The 20,252-nt window shown below is 42.0% G+C and overlaps 1 protein-coding gene across 1 annotated transcript in view; it reads right to left on the reverse strand.

Moving 5' to 3' along the window:
- Window positions 1-3,404: 3,404 nt before the first annotated feature.
- LOC129818091 (polypeptide N-acetylgalactosaminyltransferase 10-like) overlaps window positions 3,405-20,252 on the reverse strand; it is a 110,678-nt gene continuing 93,830 nt past the window's right edge. The window contains exons 8-12 of the mRNA XM_055873658.1: window positions 14,938-15,045; window positions 8,743-8,964; window positions 8,259-8,375; window positions 7,061-7,210; window positions 3,405-6,676 (exon numbers count right to left, since the gene is read on the reverse strand). Coding sequence (XP_055729633.1) covers window positions 6,512-6,676; window positions 7,061-7,210; window positions 8,259-8,375; window positions 8,743-8,964; window positions 14,938-15,045 — 762 coding nt within the window. The 3' untranslated portion in view covers window positions 3,405-6,511. The remainder of the gene's footprint in view (window positions 6,677-7,060; window positions 7,211-8,258; window positions 8,376-8,742; window positions 8,965-14,937; window positions 15,046-20,252) is intronic.

Raw genomic sequence — 20,252 nt, forward strand, 5'->3', positions numbered from 1 at the left:
GGTGGCGTCCTATGACCGTGCCAGATTGAAAGTCACTAAGTTCTTCAGTAAGGCCATTCTACTGCCAATGTTTGTTTATGGAGATTGTATGGCTGTGTGCTCAATATTATACACCGGTCAGCAACGGGTGTGGCTGAAATAGGCAAATCCACAAATTTGAAGGGGTCACCACATACTTTTGTATATATAATGTTTTTAACTTTCATTCAAATGTCCTTCGCAAGTTGAACATTAAAGTACTAATCTACTTTATACTGAACATAACCATAAACGCAACAATTTCAAATATTTTACTGAGTTACAGTTCATAAGGACATCAGTCAACTGAAATACATTCATTATGCTCTAATCTATGGATTTCACATGACTGGAAATACAGATATGCATCTGTTGGTCACAGATACCTTAAAAAAAAAAGGTAGCGGCGTAGATCAGAAAACCAGTCAGTATCTGGTGTGACCACCATTTGCCTCAGGCAGTGCGGCATTTTCTTCGCATAGAGTTGATCAGGCTGTTGATTGTTGCCTGTGGAATGTTGTCTCACTCCTCTTCAATGGCTGTGCGAAGTATCTGGATATTGACGGGAACTGAAACAGGCTGTCATACACGTAGATGCAGAGCATCCCAAACATGCTCAATGGGTGACATGTCTGGTGAGTATGCAGACCATGGAAGAACATTTTCAGCTTCCAGGAATAGTGTACAGATCCTTGCAACATGGGGCCGAGCATTATCATGTTGAAACATGAGGTAATGGCGACGGATGAATGGCACGATAATGGGCCTCAGGATCTCATCACGGTATCTCTGTGCATTCAAATTGCCATTGATAAAATGTAATTGTGTTCATTGTCTGTAGCTTTTACCAGCCCATACCATAACCCCACCATAGGGCTCTCTGTTCACAATGCTGACATCAGCAAACTGCTCGCCCACGATGCCATACATGTGGTCGGTCTGCGGTAGTGAGGCCGGTTGGACGTACTGCCAAATTCTCTAAAGTAACGTTGAAGGCAGCTTATTCAATTCTCTGGCAACCACTCTAGTGGACAGCATGACATCTGTGGCATTGTGTTATGTGACAAACTGCACATTTTAGTGGACTTTTTTGTCCTCAGCACAAGGTGCACCTGTGTAATGATCATGCTGTTCAATCAGCTTCTTGATATGCCACACCTGCCAGGTGGATGGAGGATCTCTGCAAAGGAGAAATGCTCACTAACAGGGATGTAAACCTATTTGTGCATGAAATTAGCTTTTTGTGTGTATGGAACATTTCTGGGATCTTTAATTTCAGCTCATGAAACATGGGACCAACACTTTACATATTGTGTTTATATTTTTTTAAATTGTGAACAGTAGTGCCAAGGCTGCCATAGGACAGCTACAGAATTGGCCACTTCTAATTGCCCAGGAAGCTTTCAGTCAGTGGTCACACCCTGAAAGAGGAAGAGAGCATCAGATGAGTCTGCCAGTTTCCTCACCTCTATGGTCACCTGTAAGAGGAGCAGGGAGTCCAGCCCTTCAAGAAGCCCAGGCTGCTGCCAGCTAGAGGGCAACCCTCTGAAGAAAAATAGGAAGTATGAGGACAGTGGCATTTCCAACGTGCTAGTCCCAAGTGCACTTTCGATCTCTCGGAAGAGGACCTGGGATGGGAGTCAGTTAGTGGCCCGGGAAACTCAAGAGTCCGAATGAAGTCTGAATAGACAGAGGGTCCAGTGAGGACAGTGACTCGTCTCAACTATAGTCGACCAAACTAAAAACTATTTGTTTTGTTTGTTGTTACAATTATGTTTTGTGTTGTTCCAAATACAACCAACCATGACCCACATATGGTGAAGTTGTTTAAGTATTATTAAATTACTAAATGAAATTGGAAATAAAAATATATTATTTCCATGATCTGCATGTCCTTGTTTCTTCAAATTTGAGATGGGATTTGACTATTGCTACTGTCATGACGTCACCTGCTTGGGTATTGCAAACCTCACCACCCCCTCTCCCTGCCTCTTCAACCCATGCTGTGGTCACAGAGTTCATAAATTCCTGAGAATCTCCTCATGGCCCAACAGTATTAGACAGAGGGTAAACTTTCAGGACAAAGGAATTTTCTCCCACCTCACAGAACTTGAGGTACGAACATATTTCATTTTCCTGCAAAAGTATAAAAGATCGGTGGCGAGTCCAGCTATGAACCGGTCCATTTGTCACCATGTGGGAAACTCATGTGAGACTACATTACCATACCGCTGTTTATATAATAACCTCAGATATGAGGTTTACATCTGTTTGTTGTATAAAATGAATGAGTGAGTATGATACTGTTTGTATAATTGTGTAATATGATTTTGAACTGTTTAATGAAGAAAAATACAAATCCCTGTTGTATTTGAACTAAATCCAAGGACCGCCATGAGCCCAGTACGGGTCAGAGACCATGGGATAGCCTCTCTCTGCTATCTGAATAAAAGCCAACTCTAAGAAATTACCATTAAACTATGTTTTTCTCCATTAGGAGGAGAACGAAGGTTGAGTACCATTGCTGAATCTTTAACCATACCACGTGGTTAAACTCTTATACTATTAAGAACAAGTTTTGATATTGACTACTAGTCTGCAGCTAGGAATTCGGTATCATTGGACACGAAGAAAGAACCGCAGAAACATCCATTCTATAACGAATGTCACTCTGAACAATCCACAATAACCGAGACATTACTTCACTCCAACAGAAACTAACTTCGCTCCAACGATCAGGACGACACACACCGAGCGTAACTATATATATATATTGATTGCAATTGTTCCCGAATGAGTGAGCGTTCATGTGTAAGTATTAGCATGTCAATTGTTATAATTATGGACTCTGTAGTGAATTCTTAGTCGAACCGCCATTTTCCCTTTGTCTAACAAGCTATGCCGGTTCAGCCCACTAGGGCATATTTCTCCTATCATTTCATGTAACTATTTTAAGTTTGTTTGTTTGTGCATTTCTGTGAATTAATTAGTTAGTAATAAATAAATTATTTAAGACAATTGATGTATGGATGACTCATAGTGAAGACTGGGTTCGTGTAGATAATCAACAATTTACGACGTTTGGAATGAGACTAACGTGAGGTAAAGTAAATAAATCATTAATCAGAAGACTATTGATCAGATATGAAAATATCTGAAAGGTTATATTGGGAAATTATAACTTTGTCATCTAATAACTTTCCCTGGTTCCCTCGAATTCATAGTTAATTAGTTACGTTATTACTCAAGTGATCGCGTAATCCCTAATTACAGGAATCTTTGATAAAAACTATAAGTCTTCAATTTAACGATAGCAAAGACACGACACTACATAAAAATTAGTTATTCAAGAACAACATTCTCTCAGTTTAGTATACAACAAATAATTCAAATATAGAAACATTTATTTTACAATTTCAGCAAAAAATATTACACAATTCCAGTTTAGTTGTACACAGTGTGTTAAAACACCTAAATACACTTTTACAGTCATTATGTCAGTAGAAAAAAATATTGGATATTCATGATACAAAATGTACACTTCCCTACAAATAAAAATTGCATACACATGTACATAGCATTGTGTGAATGACCAACAATGGTCTTAAACATTACAGACTTTTATTTAAAAAAAGTAGTATTGTCTTCACATTTTAGCTCAATATTTAATTCCAACACAAGATCATGAAAAGATTGCACTGTATAAAATGTCGCTTAAAACCACAATATTTTTTTTTTTACGACTTCCAACCCAAGTTATAAATCATAACATAATCAAAATAAAATGCTCTTTACATGTGCAATGGACAGGGTCAATGTACTGCAAATATCCTTGTTCCATAAACTAAACAGTCTATTAAGTATTCAATAAACTGCCATGGATTTGGGGGAGTCTTACCACCTTTGCAAGATGATTATTTGTCAACAGGTATAACAACCCTGTTTACTCCCTCAAGACACAAACATAGCATTACTACATAAACGCCAATGCTTTAAAGTAAACATGTTTCAACCAATCATTCTGGCATTGCAGTCCTGGACTGACTGGTGGAGCATTTTAAGAGAACATAGATCAATGTATCACAAGAGAAAAAGCATAAATCAAAATGGGGGTTTTAAAGTTTCCCTCAATGGACATGGTCTAATTTTTTCTCCCCGCAGTGACGGTTTGATTGAATTCCAGCCTTAGTTCTATTATAGTAATTTAAACCATGTGAAGTTATTTTGCTACTTCACTAATAATATTAGTGTAAAAGAGAAGGGACAATTCATCAACTTAATTTATAGTTCTAGTACAGATATAATACTTATGTTAGCATAATTGTGAAATCTATTTAGCTGGAATAGCCAGACATTCTATATTTTGGATTGCAAAAAGAACACGCAAAACTCAAAGACAGGGATAAAAAACAAATAAACAAGAAACCTTGTTCAATGTCCTTAAAAAAAAGTGTTAACTTAGATTTGTCAATTTTGAACAGCTTTGGTATTCCATACATGCTGCTTACTTGCCTGGGTAAAACTATGAACATTTATAGAAAGTGAAACCAAAGAAAGTGAGCAATTTGGCATTCCCCAGCCAGTCCTACATTTCAGTTTAATAAGAAGGGACACATACAACATTATTACATGATTTTGTAATAAAGATCCTTCATAAGTAAAGTTGCACAAAGCCATATCGTTCAGCATCTCTTACCAATGTTCCACGTAGATTTTCTCTTATAGAACTTCTCCAAATTTTCTTCACAAAGCATGGAAGGTACACTTTAAGTTTAAACTGCTGACCAAGAGTTAAAATCTACAACACATACTAGTGTACTGGATTTATATCGATTTCCGAAAAGGTAAGGAAGATGGTTAGATTAAGGAAGGGTGTGATCTTTGCATCATGCATATTACATGCACTCTGCTTTGGAATTATTCCTGAGGAGAAGAGGGGAACAAAAACTTAACTACACAGCAGGCAATGTAAGCAGTCTTTCTGAACAACATCCAAGTCAAAACTTTGCATTAAACTAAGACAAAACACTTAAAGAAAATATGAAACGCTAAGAAAGTAATAACGCAACAAAACCTAAACAAAGGAAATCAATATTTAATAAATGCTTGCATGTCCAACTTGGTTTTGATGATAACAACATGGTATGATGGTGACATTTCACAAACATAAAGAGGGTCTTTGCAGGGAAGCTGTTCACTTTTAAAGGCAGGAGAACACATAGTTGTTTGCTAGTCTCTTCAGCTATTCACTATCATTACATATACATTAGTGTTGTAGAAACCCATCCATGGTTAAGAGCCAGTGTCACCTCAGATGGCCTCTCTCTCCACCATCTCAGTCAGTCTGAGACAGAGTTGGAGGACTGGAATAGGGCACCGCGCCAGGCCAAGTCAGACCAGGCTGTATACTTTTTTTCTCATCCAGCAAGGCACTAAGATTTTCATTCAAGTTTATCATTGCAAGTGCTTAATGCATTTAAAACACCTATAATACCCATCACCAACCCCTCCCCCTGGGCAAACCAGTCTAGAGACACTACTGATGAGTTTGGGAAGCCACCATGGTCTCTCTACTGTCTCTGTGCTGCTGACCTCAGTATGTTTTTCTGCCACACGGTTTAGTGTTTTCGTAATGAGGTCGTTCCAGAGACTGCCTGGGTTTATCCCAGAGGGCAGATGGAGCCTCTGTTCAGGGGATAGGACAGAAAGAAACTAACAACAGTAGTTAGAGCCCTTACAGTTCCCTCTCTGGACAAATCACCTGGAAGAGATCCATCATTGGCATCTAATTACAGCTCTTCGAATAGACAAAGTTCTGCTACTATAGTATTATTCATTCAGATCTAAAAATTAACTTCCTAAAAGATGGGGGGGCTTTTCTTTCCCCTCTACATTTGGATAGTTTGCCCAACTCCATTTTTGATCAACGCAATAAAGAGGAAACCAAGATTGAGAAACTGCTAGCCAAATGAGCACACCAAGAAAACAAAAACAAGAAACAACACGGTGCTTTTCAGAGAGTGGTTGTTTCTGGCTGGCTTTACCCAAGTGTCAGTCTGGGTTTGGTTCAGTGAGAGTCTCAGGGGGGTTGTCAGAGCAGTGGCTTCAAATGAGGAGAATGGAAAGAGTGACTGAGTAAGAGGCGCACTCACGCAGGGTGATGGAGATGGACATATGGGCAGAGACACCTGGGAGATGCACGGAGCAGCAGAGCGGAACGTGAATAAGGAAGTGAGACGGGCAACATCAGAATGGCCGTGCCAGACCTAATCCCCTTGACGTAGGAAGTCCCCGCCACCACAGACAGCGAGCCTCTCAGGCGCCATACTTTCTCCATCTCCCAATAACTGATGTGTCTAGACTGGCTTGCCAATGCTAACCCCCCTTTCCCCCCCAGACCCTTTTAGAGAAACAACAGCCCACTTCTGTCTTAGTAAAACAACACAGTCCCTGGGTGAGTGGTATTCAGGTTCAGTGCTGACCCCTACTGGTCTCAGTTGTTACTGCGGTTGAATGTCTCCAGCACTGTGGTGTTGGTCTTCTCAAACACCCACTGCTGGCTGGGGACGCTGGGGTCACACATGTTCATAAACACCTTTCTCTCTGTGGGGTTGCTGTCGATACAGCTGTTACTGATGTGGTGGTATAAACTTTTATCCTACAGACGGAGAGAAAAGAGGCGAGCGAGATGGCAATGATTATTTAATTACAGTGCATTTAACTGAAAATATTTTCCAAAATAGTTACTTTTAAAAATACATATTTATTAGCCTGCATGGAAAACTAGGAGTTTTCTAACAGGGTACACCAAACTTAAAAGGTGAATGTCTAGGAGTCTATCTAGGAGAAAACTGCCTTATCAATGAGTAGCAGCTGTGTCATTTCATCAAAAGGAGAAGGAAATACAAAGGATCAAAAATACATCTTGAAGCTTGCTCAGCTCGAGCAAAAAAAGTGCACCATAAACAACTCACAAACATGCCTTTTTCATACTTGGAAAAAGATTGTGTGTGTGGGTATGTGTGTGAGAAAGAGACCTTACCTTCCTGTAGCGCCACAGCTGGTTGCCCTTCATGCCGTGGCAGTCGTACAGGGTGACGGGGCTGTTGTGGGAGATGGCATCAAAGCACACCTTCTTAGTGTGCATGGGGTCCCCCACGCGGATGTCCTCCCTCCAGCCAAACGTGAACACCTGGAGAGGGCAGAGACAACCTGGATCAGAACACCTCAGGAGTGGGGCCCCAACTTCCAGCTCGCCTCTTGGAGCCAGTGTCACTCCTGATCCTGGAGTCCACAGGGCAGGCATTTGTTCTAGCCCAGTACTAACATCTGATTTAACTCATCAAGCTTTTGAGATGTGTTAGTATTAAGCTGGAACAAAAGCCTGCACACCTTGTGAGTCTTCAGAACTAGGGTTGAAGAGAACCGCCCTGGGAGTTCCAACATCGGTCACCGCCCCGGGATGTTCACTCATAGGGAACAAAATAGTTGTTTGGAAGAGGCTCCTCTGCTGTAACATTCAAAAGGCCCCGACTTGGACTGTAGCCAGAAAGAGCTCTTTGATTTGCACTGATGCTGTTTGTCGTCCCAGCATTGAATACAAATTGCAACCATGACAGAGATTAAACTACAACAGCCTTTTAAATTACTGTAATTAAACTGTCAAAGCACAGAGCCAGAGCAGGTAACTTAGAAAATAAAGCGAAAACATGGCCATCCATCAACATTCGGTTATGAGCTCTTCTAAAAATTATTTGGGATGACAAAAAAAAAGAAAAAAAAAAGGGACTACATTAGAACAGAAGAGATAATGAAGGTGTGTGTGTGTGTGTGTCTGAGTGAGAGAGAGAGTGTGTGCACTAGTGAGTGTGTGTGGGGGTTGGTTCTTCTAACCTTGTGGGGACCTAAAATGCACAAAATTCCCCACAAGGATAGTAAAATAAGGAACATTCACCTCCGTGGGAACATTTCCCATGTCCCTGTGAGGACGATGGCTACTTTAAGAATAGGGGTTAGGTTTAGAGTTAGAATTAGGGTTAAGTTAAGGGTTACTGAAATGCAGTTTAGGTCCCCACGAGAACAGAAAAACATAACGTGTGTGTGTCGGTAGTACTTATGAAGGCAGAAAGCTGTCTGTACACAGTACAAAATGAAGGTTAAGTGTATGCAAAACTAGAGGAAAACTAGCACGTTACAGCAGACAGATGTCTGTATTTAGTTGTGTGTACTAAGCTCCTCACCTGTCCATGGCTCCACCCGGCCTCGCCCCGCCCCTTAAGACATGTCTCCAGGCGGATGGGCGACCCAGACGAAAAATGTTTGTTCTCCATGCACATGCCACTGCCTACGTTGCGCAGCTAGAACACACAGAAGCAGACAAACCAGTTAACAGAGAAAGACAAATGTCATCATTCAATACTAGTCAGTGTATTAACCACTGACTAGAGCTCTGTCTGGATCTCTCAGCACTATCTGTCAGTTCTCCTCTTTAGTGAAAAAGTGTGATGAGTAATGAAGACGAGGCTGTGGCAGGAGCTTGGCCCTCTGACGGCTGATGTGACGAAGTGACACCGGGCTGTCACAGGACAGACACCCTCTCTCTTTCTCTTCTAACTTTCTTCCTTTCCATCTACTGTCTCGCTTGCACTTATCTCAATCTTCTAACTTTTTCTCTTTCTAGCTTTCGGTCTCTCTCTCTAAAGAAACTAGTAAATGAATGTGTACCTCTCCCCAGGCGGCAGCAGGGGGCTCCACAGGTGGGTAGTGCTTGGGCAGGTCCCAGGCCACCTCTGTCATGAACCACTTGAAGCTCTTACAGTTGAGGCTACTCCTCAAGTCCTTCTGCACAGTCATGTCTCCTGCTGATAGGTGCCTGTACTCTGGCCTTCGCTGGTAGATATACTCGGCATACTCATCCATCCACACCTCTGCCACTCGCTTTAGGTTCTGTACAGAGACCAAGGGAGAAGAGAAAGGGTTAAAACATTGTTGCTCCACAATGACTGTAGGAGAGGGATGGATGCATGGTGCCAGTCTTCTGGGGTCTCGTTGACTACTGGATGGCTGAACAATAATATACTGAACAAAAATATAAGCGCAACACACAACAATTTCAACGAGTTACAGTTCATATGAGGAAATCATTCAATTCTATGGATTTCACATGACTGGACAGGGGTGCAGCCATGGGTGGGCCTGGGCGGGCACAGGCCAACCCACTGGGGAGCCAAGCCCAGCCAATCAGAATGAGTTGTTCCCCACAAACGGGCTTTATTACAGACAGAAATACTCCTCAGTTTCATCAGCTGTTAGGGTGGCTGGTCTCAGACGATCCTGCAGGTGAAGAAGCCGGATGTGGAGGTCCTGGGCTGGCGTGGTTACACATGGTTTGCCGTTGTAAGGCCGTTTGGAAGTACTGCCAAATTCTCTAAAACGACGTTGGCGGCTTATGGTAGAGAAATTCATATTAAATTCTCTGGCAACAGCTCTGGTGGACATTCCTGCAGTCAGCATTCCAATTGCACGCTCCTACAAAATGTGAGACATCTGTTGCATTGTGTTGTGTGACAAAACTGTCCATTTTAGAGAGGCTTTCAATTGTCCCCATGCTGTTTATTCAGCTTCTTGGTATGCCACACCTGTCAGGTGGATGGATTACCATGGCAAAGGAGAAATGCTCACTAAAACAACATTAGGGAATAAAGCTTTTTGGACCTAGGGAAAATTTCTGGGATCTTTTATTTTATAACATGGGACCAACACTTTACATGTTCCGTTTTATATTATTGTTCAGTATAATACGTCATTTATTTCAGTCAAAGCCAGGTTGAGGAGGGGATGGGGGATGTGGGGGATGTGCCTGTGGGGTAGAGTTGGGCAATATGGAAGAAAATACATACTGCAATAAATTGCCTGAATTGATGAGATAAATAGAAGGATACATTTCTAGCATTAATGTGCACCACAGTTTAAAATGATCCTTTAAACTACTAGTTTGAAGTTTGTAGCCATCAATTGTTCCATTAACAAATCACCAATATTAGCAAACTTATTTCATTTCAAACTTCAACACATTTCTCTAGTATAGGCCACTGAACATTATCAGAAAAATGCGTGCGATAAGTGTCGATAATTTTTGGTTTATTGTCCCAACTACTGTGGGGTGGTGCTGATGGCGGTGTCTAGGAGAGGCAGCTGCAGTCACGTTTTGGGGTAGCAAAAAAAAGATGCGCCGCAGGCCAGCAATTAATGTCTCTGTGACTCTGGATTACACCCTTTTCTCTGAGCTCACTTCAAAAAGGAACACAAGGAAACCAGGATGATGCTAATCACAAAGCTGTGCTTAATAGGCACTTTCTATTTTAGGTACAATATTCACCCCACGATCATTCACAGATTTCATTCATTCTGCATCATGTTAAGGAAAATCAATCAATATGAATGTACATATTATGCATGTATTTGAACTATTGCACAGGCGGCCATTTCTAACTGGAGGCCTTTTCTAAGGTGCTTAAGTCTTTGTTGGTGCGTCTCCTTTCTGAAGAAATACATGAACAATTGACCCCACTCCTCAGTCATTAACATTCCTCATTCAGACAGAACAGGCCTTCCTCATCTGAGAGACTATTCCCCATGGTGGGGGAACACAACCCAAAAATGAACCCCAAAAAACAGGCCAATAGTTTTCACTTACACATCCGACCAAGCCAATGGTTTGGGCAAGGATCAGCATACATAATGGATTGTTTCAGCTGCATTCCAAAGGTTTCAAAAGAATGTGGAAATGCACTATATATACACAAAAGTATGTGGACACCCCTTCCAATTAGTGTATTTGGCCATTTCGCCACACTCGTTGCTGACAGGTGTATAACATCGAGCACACAGCCATGCAATCGCCATAGACAAACATTGGAAGTAGAATCGCATTACTGAAGAGCTCAGTGACTTTCAATCTGGCACTGTCATAGGATGCCACCTTTCCAACAAGTCAGTTGGTCAAATTTCTTCCCTGCTAGAGCTGCCCCGGTCAACTGTAAGTGCTGTTATTGTGAAGTGGAAACGTCAAGGAGCAACAATGGCTCAGACGCAAAGTGGTGGGCCACACAATCTCACAGAATGGGACCGCCGAGTGCTGAAGTGCATAGTGCGTAAAAATCAGTCTTCGGTTGCAACACTCACTACCGAGATCCAAACTGCCTCTGGAAGCAACGTCAGCACAAGAACTGTTCGTTCGGAGCTTCATGAAATGGGTTTCCATGGCTGAGCAGCTGCACCAGAAGCCTAAGATCACCATGTGCAATGCCACGCGTCGGCTGGAGTGGTGTATAGCTCGCTGCCATTGGACTCTGGAGCAGTAGAAATGCATTCTCTGGAGTGATGAGTCACGCTTCACCATCTGACAATCCAACAAAAGAATCTGGGTTTGGCGGATGCCAGGAGAACGCTACCTGCCCGAAAGCATAGTGCAAACTGTAAAGTTTGGTGGATGATGAATAATGGTCTGGGGCTGCTTTTCATGGTTCGGGCTAGGCCCCTTAGTTCCAGTGAAGGGAAATCGTATCGCTACAGCATACAATGACATTCTGGATGATTCTGTGCTTCCAACTTTGTGGCAACAGTTTGGGTGAGGCCCTTTCCTGTTTCAGCATGACAATTCCCTCGTGCACAAAGTGAGGTCCATACAGAAATGGTATTTCGAGATCTGCGTGGAAAAACTTGACTGGCCTGCACAGAGCCCTGACCTCAAAGCCAATGGAACGCCGACTGCGAGCCAGATCTAATCGCCCAACATCCGTGTCCGACTTCACTAATGCTATTGTGGCTGAATGGAAGCAAGTCTCAGCAGCACTGTTCCAACATCTAGTGAAAAGCCTTCCCAGAAGAGTGGAGGCTGTAATAGGAGCAAAGGGGGACCAACTCCATATTAATGCCTATGATTTTGGAATGAGACGTTCGATGAGCAGGTGTCCACATACACTACATGACCACAAGAAAAACAAAGCATAGAACTTATTTTTCTAATCTAAAGATTCCATACCTGCAAACCTGTTCTTATGGCTGCAACCCCGTTAACGGGATCGATATGACAACAGCCAGTGAAAGTGCAGGGCGCCAAATTCAAACAACAGAAATCTCAATTAAAATTCCTCAAGCATACAAGTATTTCACACCATTTTAAAGATACATTTCTTGTTAATCCCACCACAGTGTCAGATTTCAAAAAGGCTTTACAGCAAAAGCACCACAAACGATTATGTTAGGTCACCGCAAATTCACAGAAACACAACCATTTTTCCAGCTAAAGATAGGAGTCACAAAAAGCAGAAATAGAAATAAAATGAATCACTAACCTTTGATGATCTTCATCAGATGACACTCATAGGACTTCATGTTACACAATACATTAAAGTTTTGTTCGATAAAGTTCATATTTATATCCAAAAACCTCAGTTTACATTGGCGCCATGTTCAGAAATGCCTCCAAAATATCCGGAGAAATTGCAGAGAGCCACGTCAAAGAACAGAAATATTCATCATAAACTTTGATGAAAGATACATGTTTTACATAGAATTAAAGATACACTTGTTCTTAAAGTGTCTTTACAACGTATTCCTCATCAAGGTCAGTTATCCTTTTCTCAATAGGGGGTGCTGTTTTCACTTTGTAAAAATTAATTCCCAAATTATTGGATAGAAAACACTCTCTAGTTTCTAAAACCGTTTGAATTATATCTGTGAGTAAAACAGAACTCAAGTTGGAGCAAACTTCCTGTCAGGAAGTGAGAAATCTGAAATCAGGCACTCTGTTCTAGGGTCAGTTTATTAATTTGCATGTATTCTATTGGTCGACATGCACTGCATACGCCTTCCCCTAGATGTCAGCAAGCAGTGAGAATTGGAATGGAGTTGCTAGGCAGATCTGAGGCCATATAAAGGGTCTTTGTACGTGGGGTACACTCTTTTCAACATTCGCCAAGACGCAAGACAGACCTCAGGATGGCGTTCTGGAAAGCTCTCGTTATAGGCCTTAGATATATCCGGCTCTGATTTTATTCGATATAGGTGTTAAAAACGTCATAATGTAGTTATTTTAAACCAAGTTATATCATTTTATATTAGTATATTGCGATTTTTGGAATTTTCTTAGTGCTGCGTTATAGTGAGTTGGGCACGTCTTCACCACATGGCTAATGTTTACTGCTAATTCCAAAGTTGAAGGTGACAATCTACAACCGAGCAACGATTCTTCTGGACAAAGGACAACTTGCCCAAGATTCTGATGGAAGCTCATCAAAAAGTAAGAACTATTTATGATGTTAATTGAAAAATTGAAAAATTGAAAAATGTCAAACTACTATTCCGCCATTAATTTCGGTGCGGTCTGGCTTTAACGCACGCTGTATGTCGTAGTAACGTTAATTTAAAAAATCTAACACAGCGGTTGCATTAAGAACTAATGTATCTTTCATTTGCTGTCCAACCTGTATTTTTTTGTCAAGTTTATGATTAGTTATTGATTAGATTAGGTGCCTCTCCCAAGATTTCTCCCGACATTTTTTTGGCAGCTTGGCTACTATTTTCATTGTATAACCACGATTTGTGCCGCTAAATATGCAAATTTTCGAACAAACTCTATATGCATTGTGTAATATGATGTTATAGGACTGTCATCTGAAGAAGTTTGAGAAGGTTAGTGAAAAAATTAATATATTTTGCTGGTTTATTCGTTATCGCTATTGTTGGCTTGAATCAATGCTGTTGTGTGGTTGGCTATTGTAGTAAGCTAATATAATGCTATATTGTGTTTTCGCTGGAAAACACTTAAAAAAATCTGAAATATTGGCTGGATTCACAAGATCTTTGTCTTTCATTTGCTGTACGCTGTGTATTTTTCATAAATGTTTTATGATTAGTATTTAGGTAATTCACGTTGGTCTCTAGTTATTCTAGTTGCTTTGGTGAGAGTTGTGATGGTGGCTGCAATGTAAAACTATGATTTATAGCTGAAATATGCACATTTTTCTAACAAAACATATGCTATACAATAAATATGTTATCAGACTGTCATCTGATGAAGTTGTTTCTTGGTTAGTGACTATTTATCTTTATTTGGTCGAATTTGTGATAGCTACCTATGCAGGAAAAAAATGGTGAAAAAAAAAGCTGTGTCTTTTGCTATCGTGGTTAGCTAATAGAAATACATAGTGTCTTCCCTGTAAAACATTTAAAAAAATCAGAAATGATGGCTGGATTCACAAGATGTGTATCTTTCATCTGGTGTCTTGGACTTGTGATTTAATGATATTTAGATGCTAGTATTTACTTGTGGCGTTATGCTAGGCTATGCTAGTCAGCTTTTTTACTGATGAGTGTGCTCCCGGATCCGGGATGGTGACTCGTGAGAAGTTATCTAGCTTTGTGTATTTTGGGGACAAAACCAATAGGGGGCCGTATCACAAGGACAAAGAAACCTTACAGGAAGAAAAGCGGGGGGGGGGGGAAACAAAGGCATTTGTTATGTCTCTTTTTTCTGAACGCTTACGTTGTTAAAACACAGCGCCAGGCGAGGCAGGTGCAGGTTAAATCAATTCACCACCAGAAAAAAACGAGTTTCTCACTCGTTCATTCCCACTTGCGGGCCTGACTGTGGAACACAATCAACATTCACTTCAAACACTCCACAGCATTTCTGATGGGTGTGACGAGAGTGGGTGGGTTTGTGGCGGCAATATAAAGGAGTCCAACTATTGCAGAGAAACTCAGCAGAGATGAATGCGCTCTTCACTAGACACTTTAGACAACAAATTCTGCAACATATGTTCCACATTCTGTGGCATTTTTATCTTTGTAGATCCCTTATAAAGAGGAGAAGTGAGAGGAAAAGGTGGGTCTCGGAACCAATCCAACACTCACTCTGGCCAGGCTGACCCCGCCGGGGACCTTGTAGGGAACATACTTCCTGTAGATGTGACCCACCCTGGAGCATGGGATGTCCTCCATACGCCCACCACACATCCACACCTGAGGGGGACGAGAAAGAGAGAGCAAGCGAGTGAGGAGAGGGTAGAAAGAGAGAGAGGCTTAACACAGACAGCTGTGTGGGAATCATGGCATCACTGGTGTGTTAGTTTGTGTGTCTCCTGTGTCTTCGTGTGCCCTTGGTGTGTAGCTGTGAACAGTGTGAGGACATGAGAGGCTGACAGGTACTAGGCGAGCAGGGAGGGAGAAAAGAGAGAGTGGTTCCAGAGGGAGGGATTGGAGGGAAGATAGAGGTAGCAGGGAGGGAGGGAGGCAGGCAGGAGGTACGATTAGCTATACAGTGATATCATCACCATACTGACAAGAGAGTGAGACTATTACAAATGCCTCCTGGGGCTCTTTGGACCAACACATCAATTATGACATATTTAGAGCAGTCCTGGCTAAGACTGAAGGAAAACCTGACAAGTCAGAAAATGTGTAGAAATATGTACAGTAGAACTATAAGACTGCATGTTGCCGAACGCAGGACTGAAATGTCACAGTTTGAATGTGACATACTTCAGGTTGACTCTCCTGAGTCAGGTGAAAGCTTTGAGTCACAGGCCAAAACAAGTCTACTGTAAACTTTGTGTGCTGCAGGCCTGAAGGGGACGAGAGGCTGTCGGAAGCGCCATCGCGTGGTAGCTCCTGATACTGATTTGTAATCCTCCAGCATGTGTGTGTGCTTCATAAGCATGCTCACTAAACTGAGAAAGAAACTGGACAAAAGGGCAGAGAAAAAGAATGACAAATTAAGAGATAGGAGGGAATAACAGAGAGATCGATTAAATGACGGGAGGAGCAATAAAGATAGACGATACTTTGTATCTATACTTTGTATAGTTTTGGCTGGCTAACCCTGCATTCATAACCAAGTGGGAAGGGGGTATTTACCACATACACTACCAGTCTAGTTTCAGAACGCCTACTCATTCAAGGGTTTTTCTTTATTTTTACTATTTTCTACATTGTAGAATAACAGTGAAGACATCAAAACTATGAAATAACACATTGAATAATGTAGTAACCCAAAGAAAGTGTTAAATCAAAATATATGTTATAGTTGAGATTCTTCAAATAGCCACCCTTTGCCTTGACGACAGCTTTGCAAACACTTGGAATTCTCTCATCCAGCTTCATGAGGTAGTCACCTGGAATGCATTTTAATTAACAGGTGTTAAGTTAAGAAGTAAAGAAATTACACAATTTAATGCATTTGAGAAAATCAGTTGTGTTGTGACATGTTGTGACATGGAAGGGCGGGGGGGGGGGGGGGGGTATACAGAAGATGGCCCTATTTGGTCGGTCTGCAGAGTGAAGGAAAAGTAGCCTACAATTGCTCAGCATGTGGGAACTCATTCAATGTCGTTGGAAAAGCATTCCAGGTGAAGCTGGTTGAGAGTATGCCGAGAGCATGCAAAGCTGTCATCAAGGCAAAGGGTAGCTATTTGAAGAATCTCAAATATATTTTGATTTGTTCCACACTTTTTTGGTTACTACATGATCCATATGGTGTTATTTCATAGTTTTGATGTCTTCACTATTATTCTATAATGTAGAAAATGGTAAAAATAAAGAAAAACCCTTGAATGAGTAGGTGTTCTAAAACTTTTGACCAGTAGTGTACGACTGGGAAAAATCGACTTGCACACCCCTCCAACTGGTAATTACTAGTGTAAAACTCGTCTATCATGCCCGAACTCAGATTTGTCCTACATGTTGACCTCTAACGTCACCTACTAAGGACATGGCCTTGATAATAGCATTTTCAGCAGTTAAATGTAACAAAACATTATTTATAGAAAGCAATCTATTAAAATGATTTTTTAAAAACACTAATTTGTTTATAAGCATGATAGCTGTACTTTTAGTTTATGGTTGACGCAGCTTGTTGGCAATTAGCCCAATCAGCGTTTCTCAACAAGTTCAAAGCATGTGAACACATCCAACTGGTATTTACAACTGGAAATTACCACCTTCCCACTTGGTTATGAACGCAGCATAAGATCCATTGTTAGATGGGCCTTATGAATGTTTAATAGCGGCTGGGGCTGGCAAGCCTTGGCGTTCTTGGAGGCCAACCGAGCATGAAATATACTTCAACAACTTGTGTTGCCAGGCTGTAGAGGCATGGAAGGAGGCACGCACACACAAACAATGTGCAAAGCTGTCATCAAGGCAACGTATGGCTACTTATATACACTGCTCAGAAAAAATAAAGGGAACACTTAAACAACACAATGTAACTCCAAGTCAATCACACTTCTGTGAAATCAAACTGTCCACTTAGGAAGCAACACTGATTGACAATAAATTTCACATGCTGTTGTGCAAATGGAATAGATAAAAGGTGGAAATTATAGGCAATTAGCAAGACACCCCCAAAAAAGGAGTGATTCTGCAGGTGGTGACCACAGACCACTTCTCAGTTCCTATGCTTCCTGGCTGATGTTTTGGTCACTTTTGAATGCTGGCGGTGTTCTCACTCTAGTGGTAGCATGAGACGGAGTCTACAACCCACACAAGTGGCTAAGGTAGTGCAGTTCATCCAGGATGGCACATCAATGCGAGCTGTGGCAAAAAGGTTTGCTGTGTCTGTCAGCGTAGTGTCCAGAGCATGGAGGCGCTACCAGGAGACAGGCCAGTACATCAGGAGACGTGGAGGAGGCTGTAGGAGGGCAACAACCCAGCAGCAGGACCGCTACCTCCACCTTTGTGCAAGGAGGTGCACTGCCAGACCCCTGCAAAATGACCTCCAGCAGGCCACAAATGTGCATGTGTCTGCTCAAACTGTCAGAAACAGACTCCATGAGGGTGGTATGAGGGCCCAACGTCCACAGGTGGGGGTTGTGCTTACAGCCCAACACCGTGCAGGACGTTTGGCATTTGCCAGAGAACACCAAGATTGGCAAATTCGCCACTGGCGCCCTGTGCTCTTCACAGATGAAAGCAGGTTCACACTGAGCACATGTGACAGACGTGACAGAGTCTGGAGACGCCGTGGAGAACGTTCTGCTGCCTGCAACATCCTCCAGCATGACCGGTTTGGCGGTGGGTCAGTCATGGTGTGGGGTGGCATTTTTTTGTGGGGCCGCACAGCCCTCCATGTGCTCGCCAGAGGTAGCCTGACTGCCATTAGGTACCGAGATGAGATCCTCAGACCCCTTGTGAGACCATATGCTGACACATGCACATTTGTGGCCTGCTGGAGGTCATTTTGCAGGGCTCTAGCAGTGCACCTCCTTGCACAAAGGCGGAGGTAGCGGTCCTGCTGCTGGGTTGTTGCCCTCCTACGGCCTCCTCCACGTCTCCTGATGTACTGGCCTGTCTCCTGGTAGCGCCTCCATGCTCTGGACACTACGCTGACAGACACAGCAAACCTTTTTGCCACAGCTCGCATTGATGTGCCATCCTGGATGAACTGCACTACCTGAGCCACTTGTGTGGGTTGTAGACTCCGTCTCATGCTACCACTAGAGTGAAAGCATCGCCAGCATTCAAAAGTGACCAAAACATCAGCCAGGAAGCATAGGAACTGAGAAGTGGTCTGTGGTCAACACCTGCAGAATCACTACTTTTTTGGGGGTGTCTTGCTAATTGCCTATAATTTCCACCTTTTGTCTATTCCATTTGCACAACAGCATGTGAAATTTATTGTCAATCAGTGTTGCTTCCTAAGTGGACAGTTTGGTTTCACAGAAGTGTGATTGACTTGGAGTTACATTGTGTTGTTTAAGTGTTCCCTTTATTTTTTTGAGCAGTGTATATATCAAGTTTATTTTATATAGCCCTTCGTACATCAGCTAATATCTCGAAGTGCTGTACAGAAACCCAGCCTAAAACCCCAAACAGCAAGCAATGCAGGTGTAGAAGCACGGTGGCTAGGAAAAACTCCCTAGAAAGGCCAAAACCTAGGAAGAAACCTAGAGAGGAGGGGTGGCCAGAAATCCAGGCTATGAGGGGTGGCCAGTCCTCTTCTGGCTTTGCCGGGTGGAGATTATAACAGAACTATGCCAAGATGTTCAAAATGTTCATAAGTGACAAGCATGGTCAAATAATAATCATGAATAATTTTCAGTTGGCTTTTCATAGCCGATCATTAAGAGTTGAAAACAGCAGGTCTGGGACAGGTGGCGGTTCCATAACCGCAGGTAGAACAGTTGAAACTGGAATAGCAGCAAGGCCAGGTAGACTGGGGACAGCAAGGAGTCATCATGCCCGGTAGTCCTAACGTATGGTCCTAGGGCTCAGGTCCTCCGAGAGAGGACCTCGGAGGACCTCTATGTATATATAAAATATATTTCGATTTGTTTAACACTTTTTTGGGTTACTACATGATTCCATATGTGTTATTTCATAGTGTTGATGTCTTCACTATTATTCTGCAATGTAGAAAAACCCTTGAATGAGTAGGTGTGTTTTTTTAAATAAAATACAAAAACTATATGGGGGGTTGGAAATGATGCAGACAATTACATTGATAAAAGCCACAATCTGCAATATTAAAGCTGATCTACCCCCTAAAAAACAACCAAATAAATCATGAAGTGAGCGCTAACGGTACCGGGGCGAAATTGGAGCGGGCGAGAAGGCCTACGCTCCAGACTTCTGGAAACTCAATCCACACTCCAGTCAAATTGGGCACACTCCGCTCCTCGCTCCTCTCACATAGTCTGGTCTGTACTCACAAAGCTAACTGTTTTTGTGCTTGCCAGTTAAGCTAGCAGTTCTAAGCAGTTTCTTACTGCCGATAAAAACAGATGATTGCCATAATTGTTTTGAGTCATTACTGAATAATTTCATGTAACAAATCAAACATTAACCCTTGTTATCAATTCATGGTAATGCATGGTAACCTCGCAAACAATTCATTTCAGTCATGGCATCTATTTGAATCGGGCACTTATTTGCTGAAGTGTGTGCCACTGCCCAGCTATTAAAAAGGGACAGGCGGCTATTTGAGACTCAGCGTTTAATTTAAGTTTTAGGGTATATGTGTTCGTATAGAAATGTAAGCAAGGTTTGAAGTGATTATGTTTTAGTCAAATGTTAAATCGGTTTGGGCTTCTTGAGGTCAATTTGCAGTCTACAAATGATTTGTAATTATGTTTCGGCCCTCTGACCATTGGCTGAATCTAGTTGATGATCCCTGCATTCGGGGAATACAACATATCTGACCCTACAACAGAAGTTAGGGGTAACTTCAT

Source organism: Salvelinus fontinalis, chromosome 2 (assembly GCF_029448725.1).
Source record: "Salvelinus fontinalis isolate EN_2023a chromosome 2, ASM2944872v1, whole genome shotgun sequence".
Taxonomy (NCBI): domain Eukaryota; kingdom Metazoa; phylum Chordata; class Actinopteri; order Salmoniformes; family Salmonidae; genus Salvelinus; species Salvelinus fontinalis.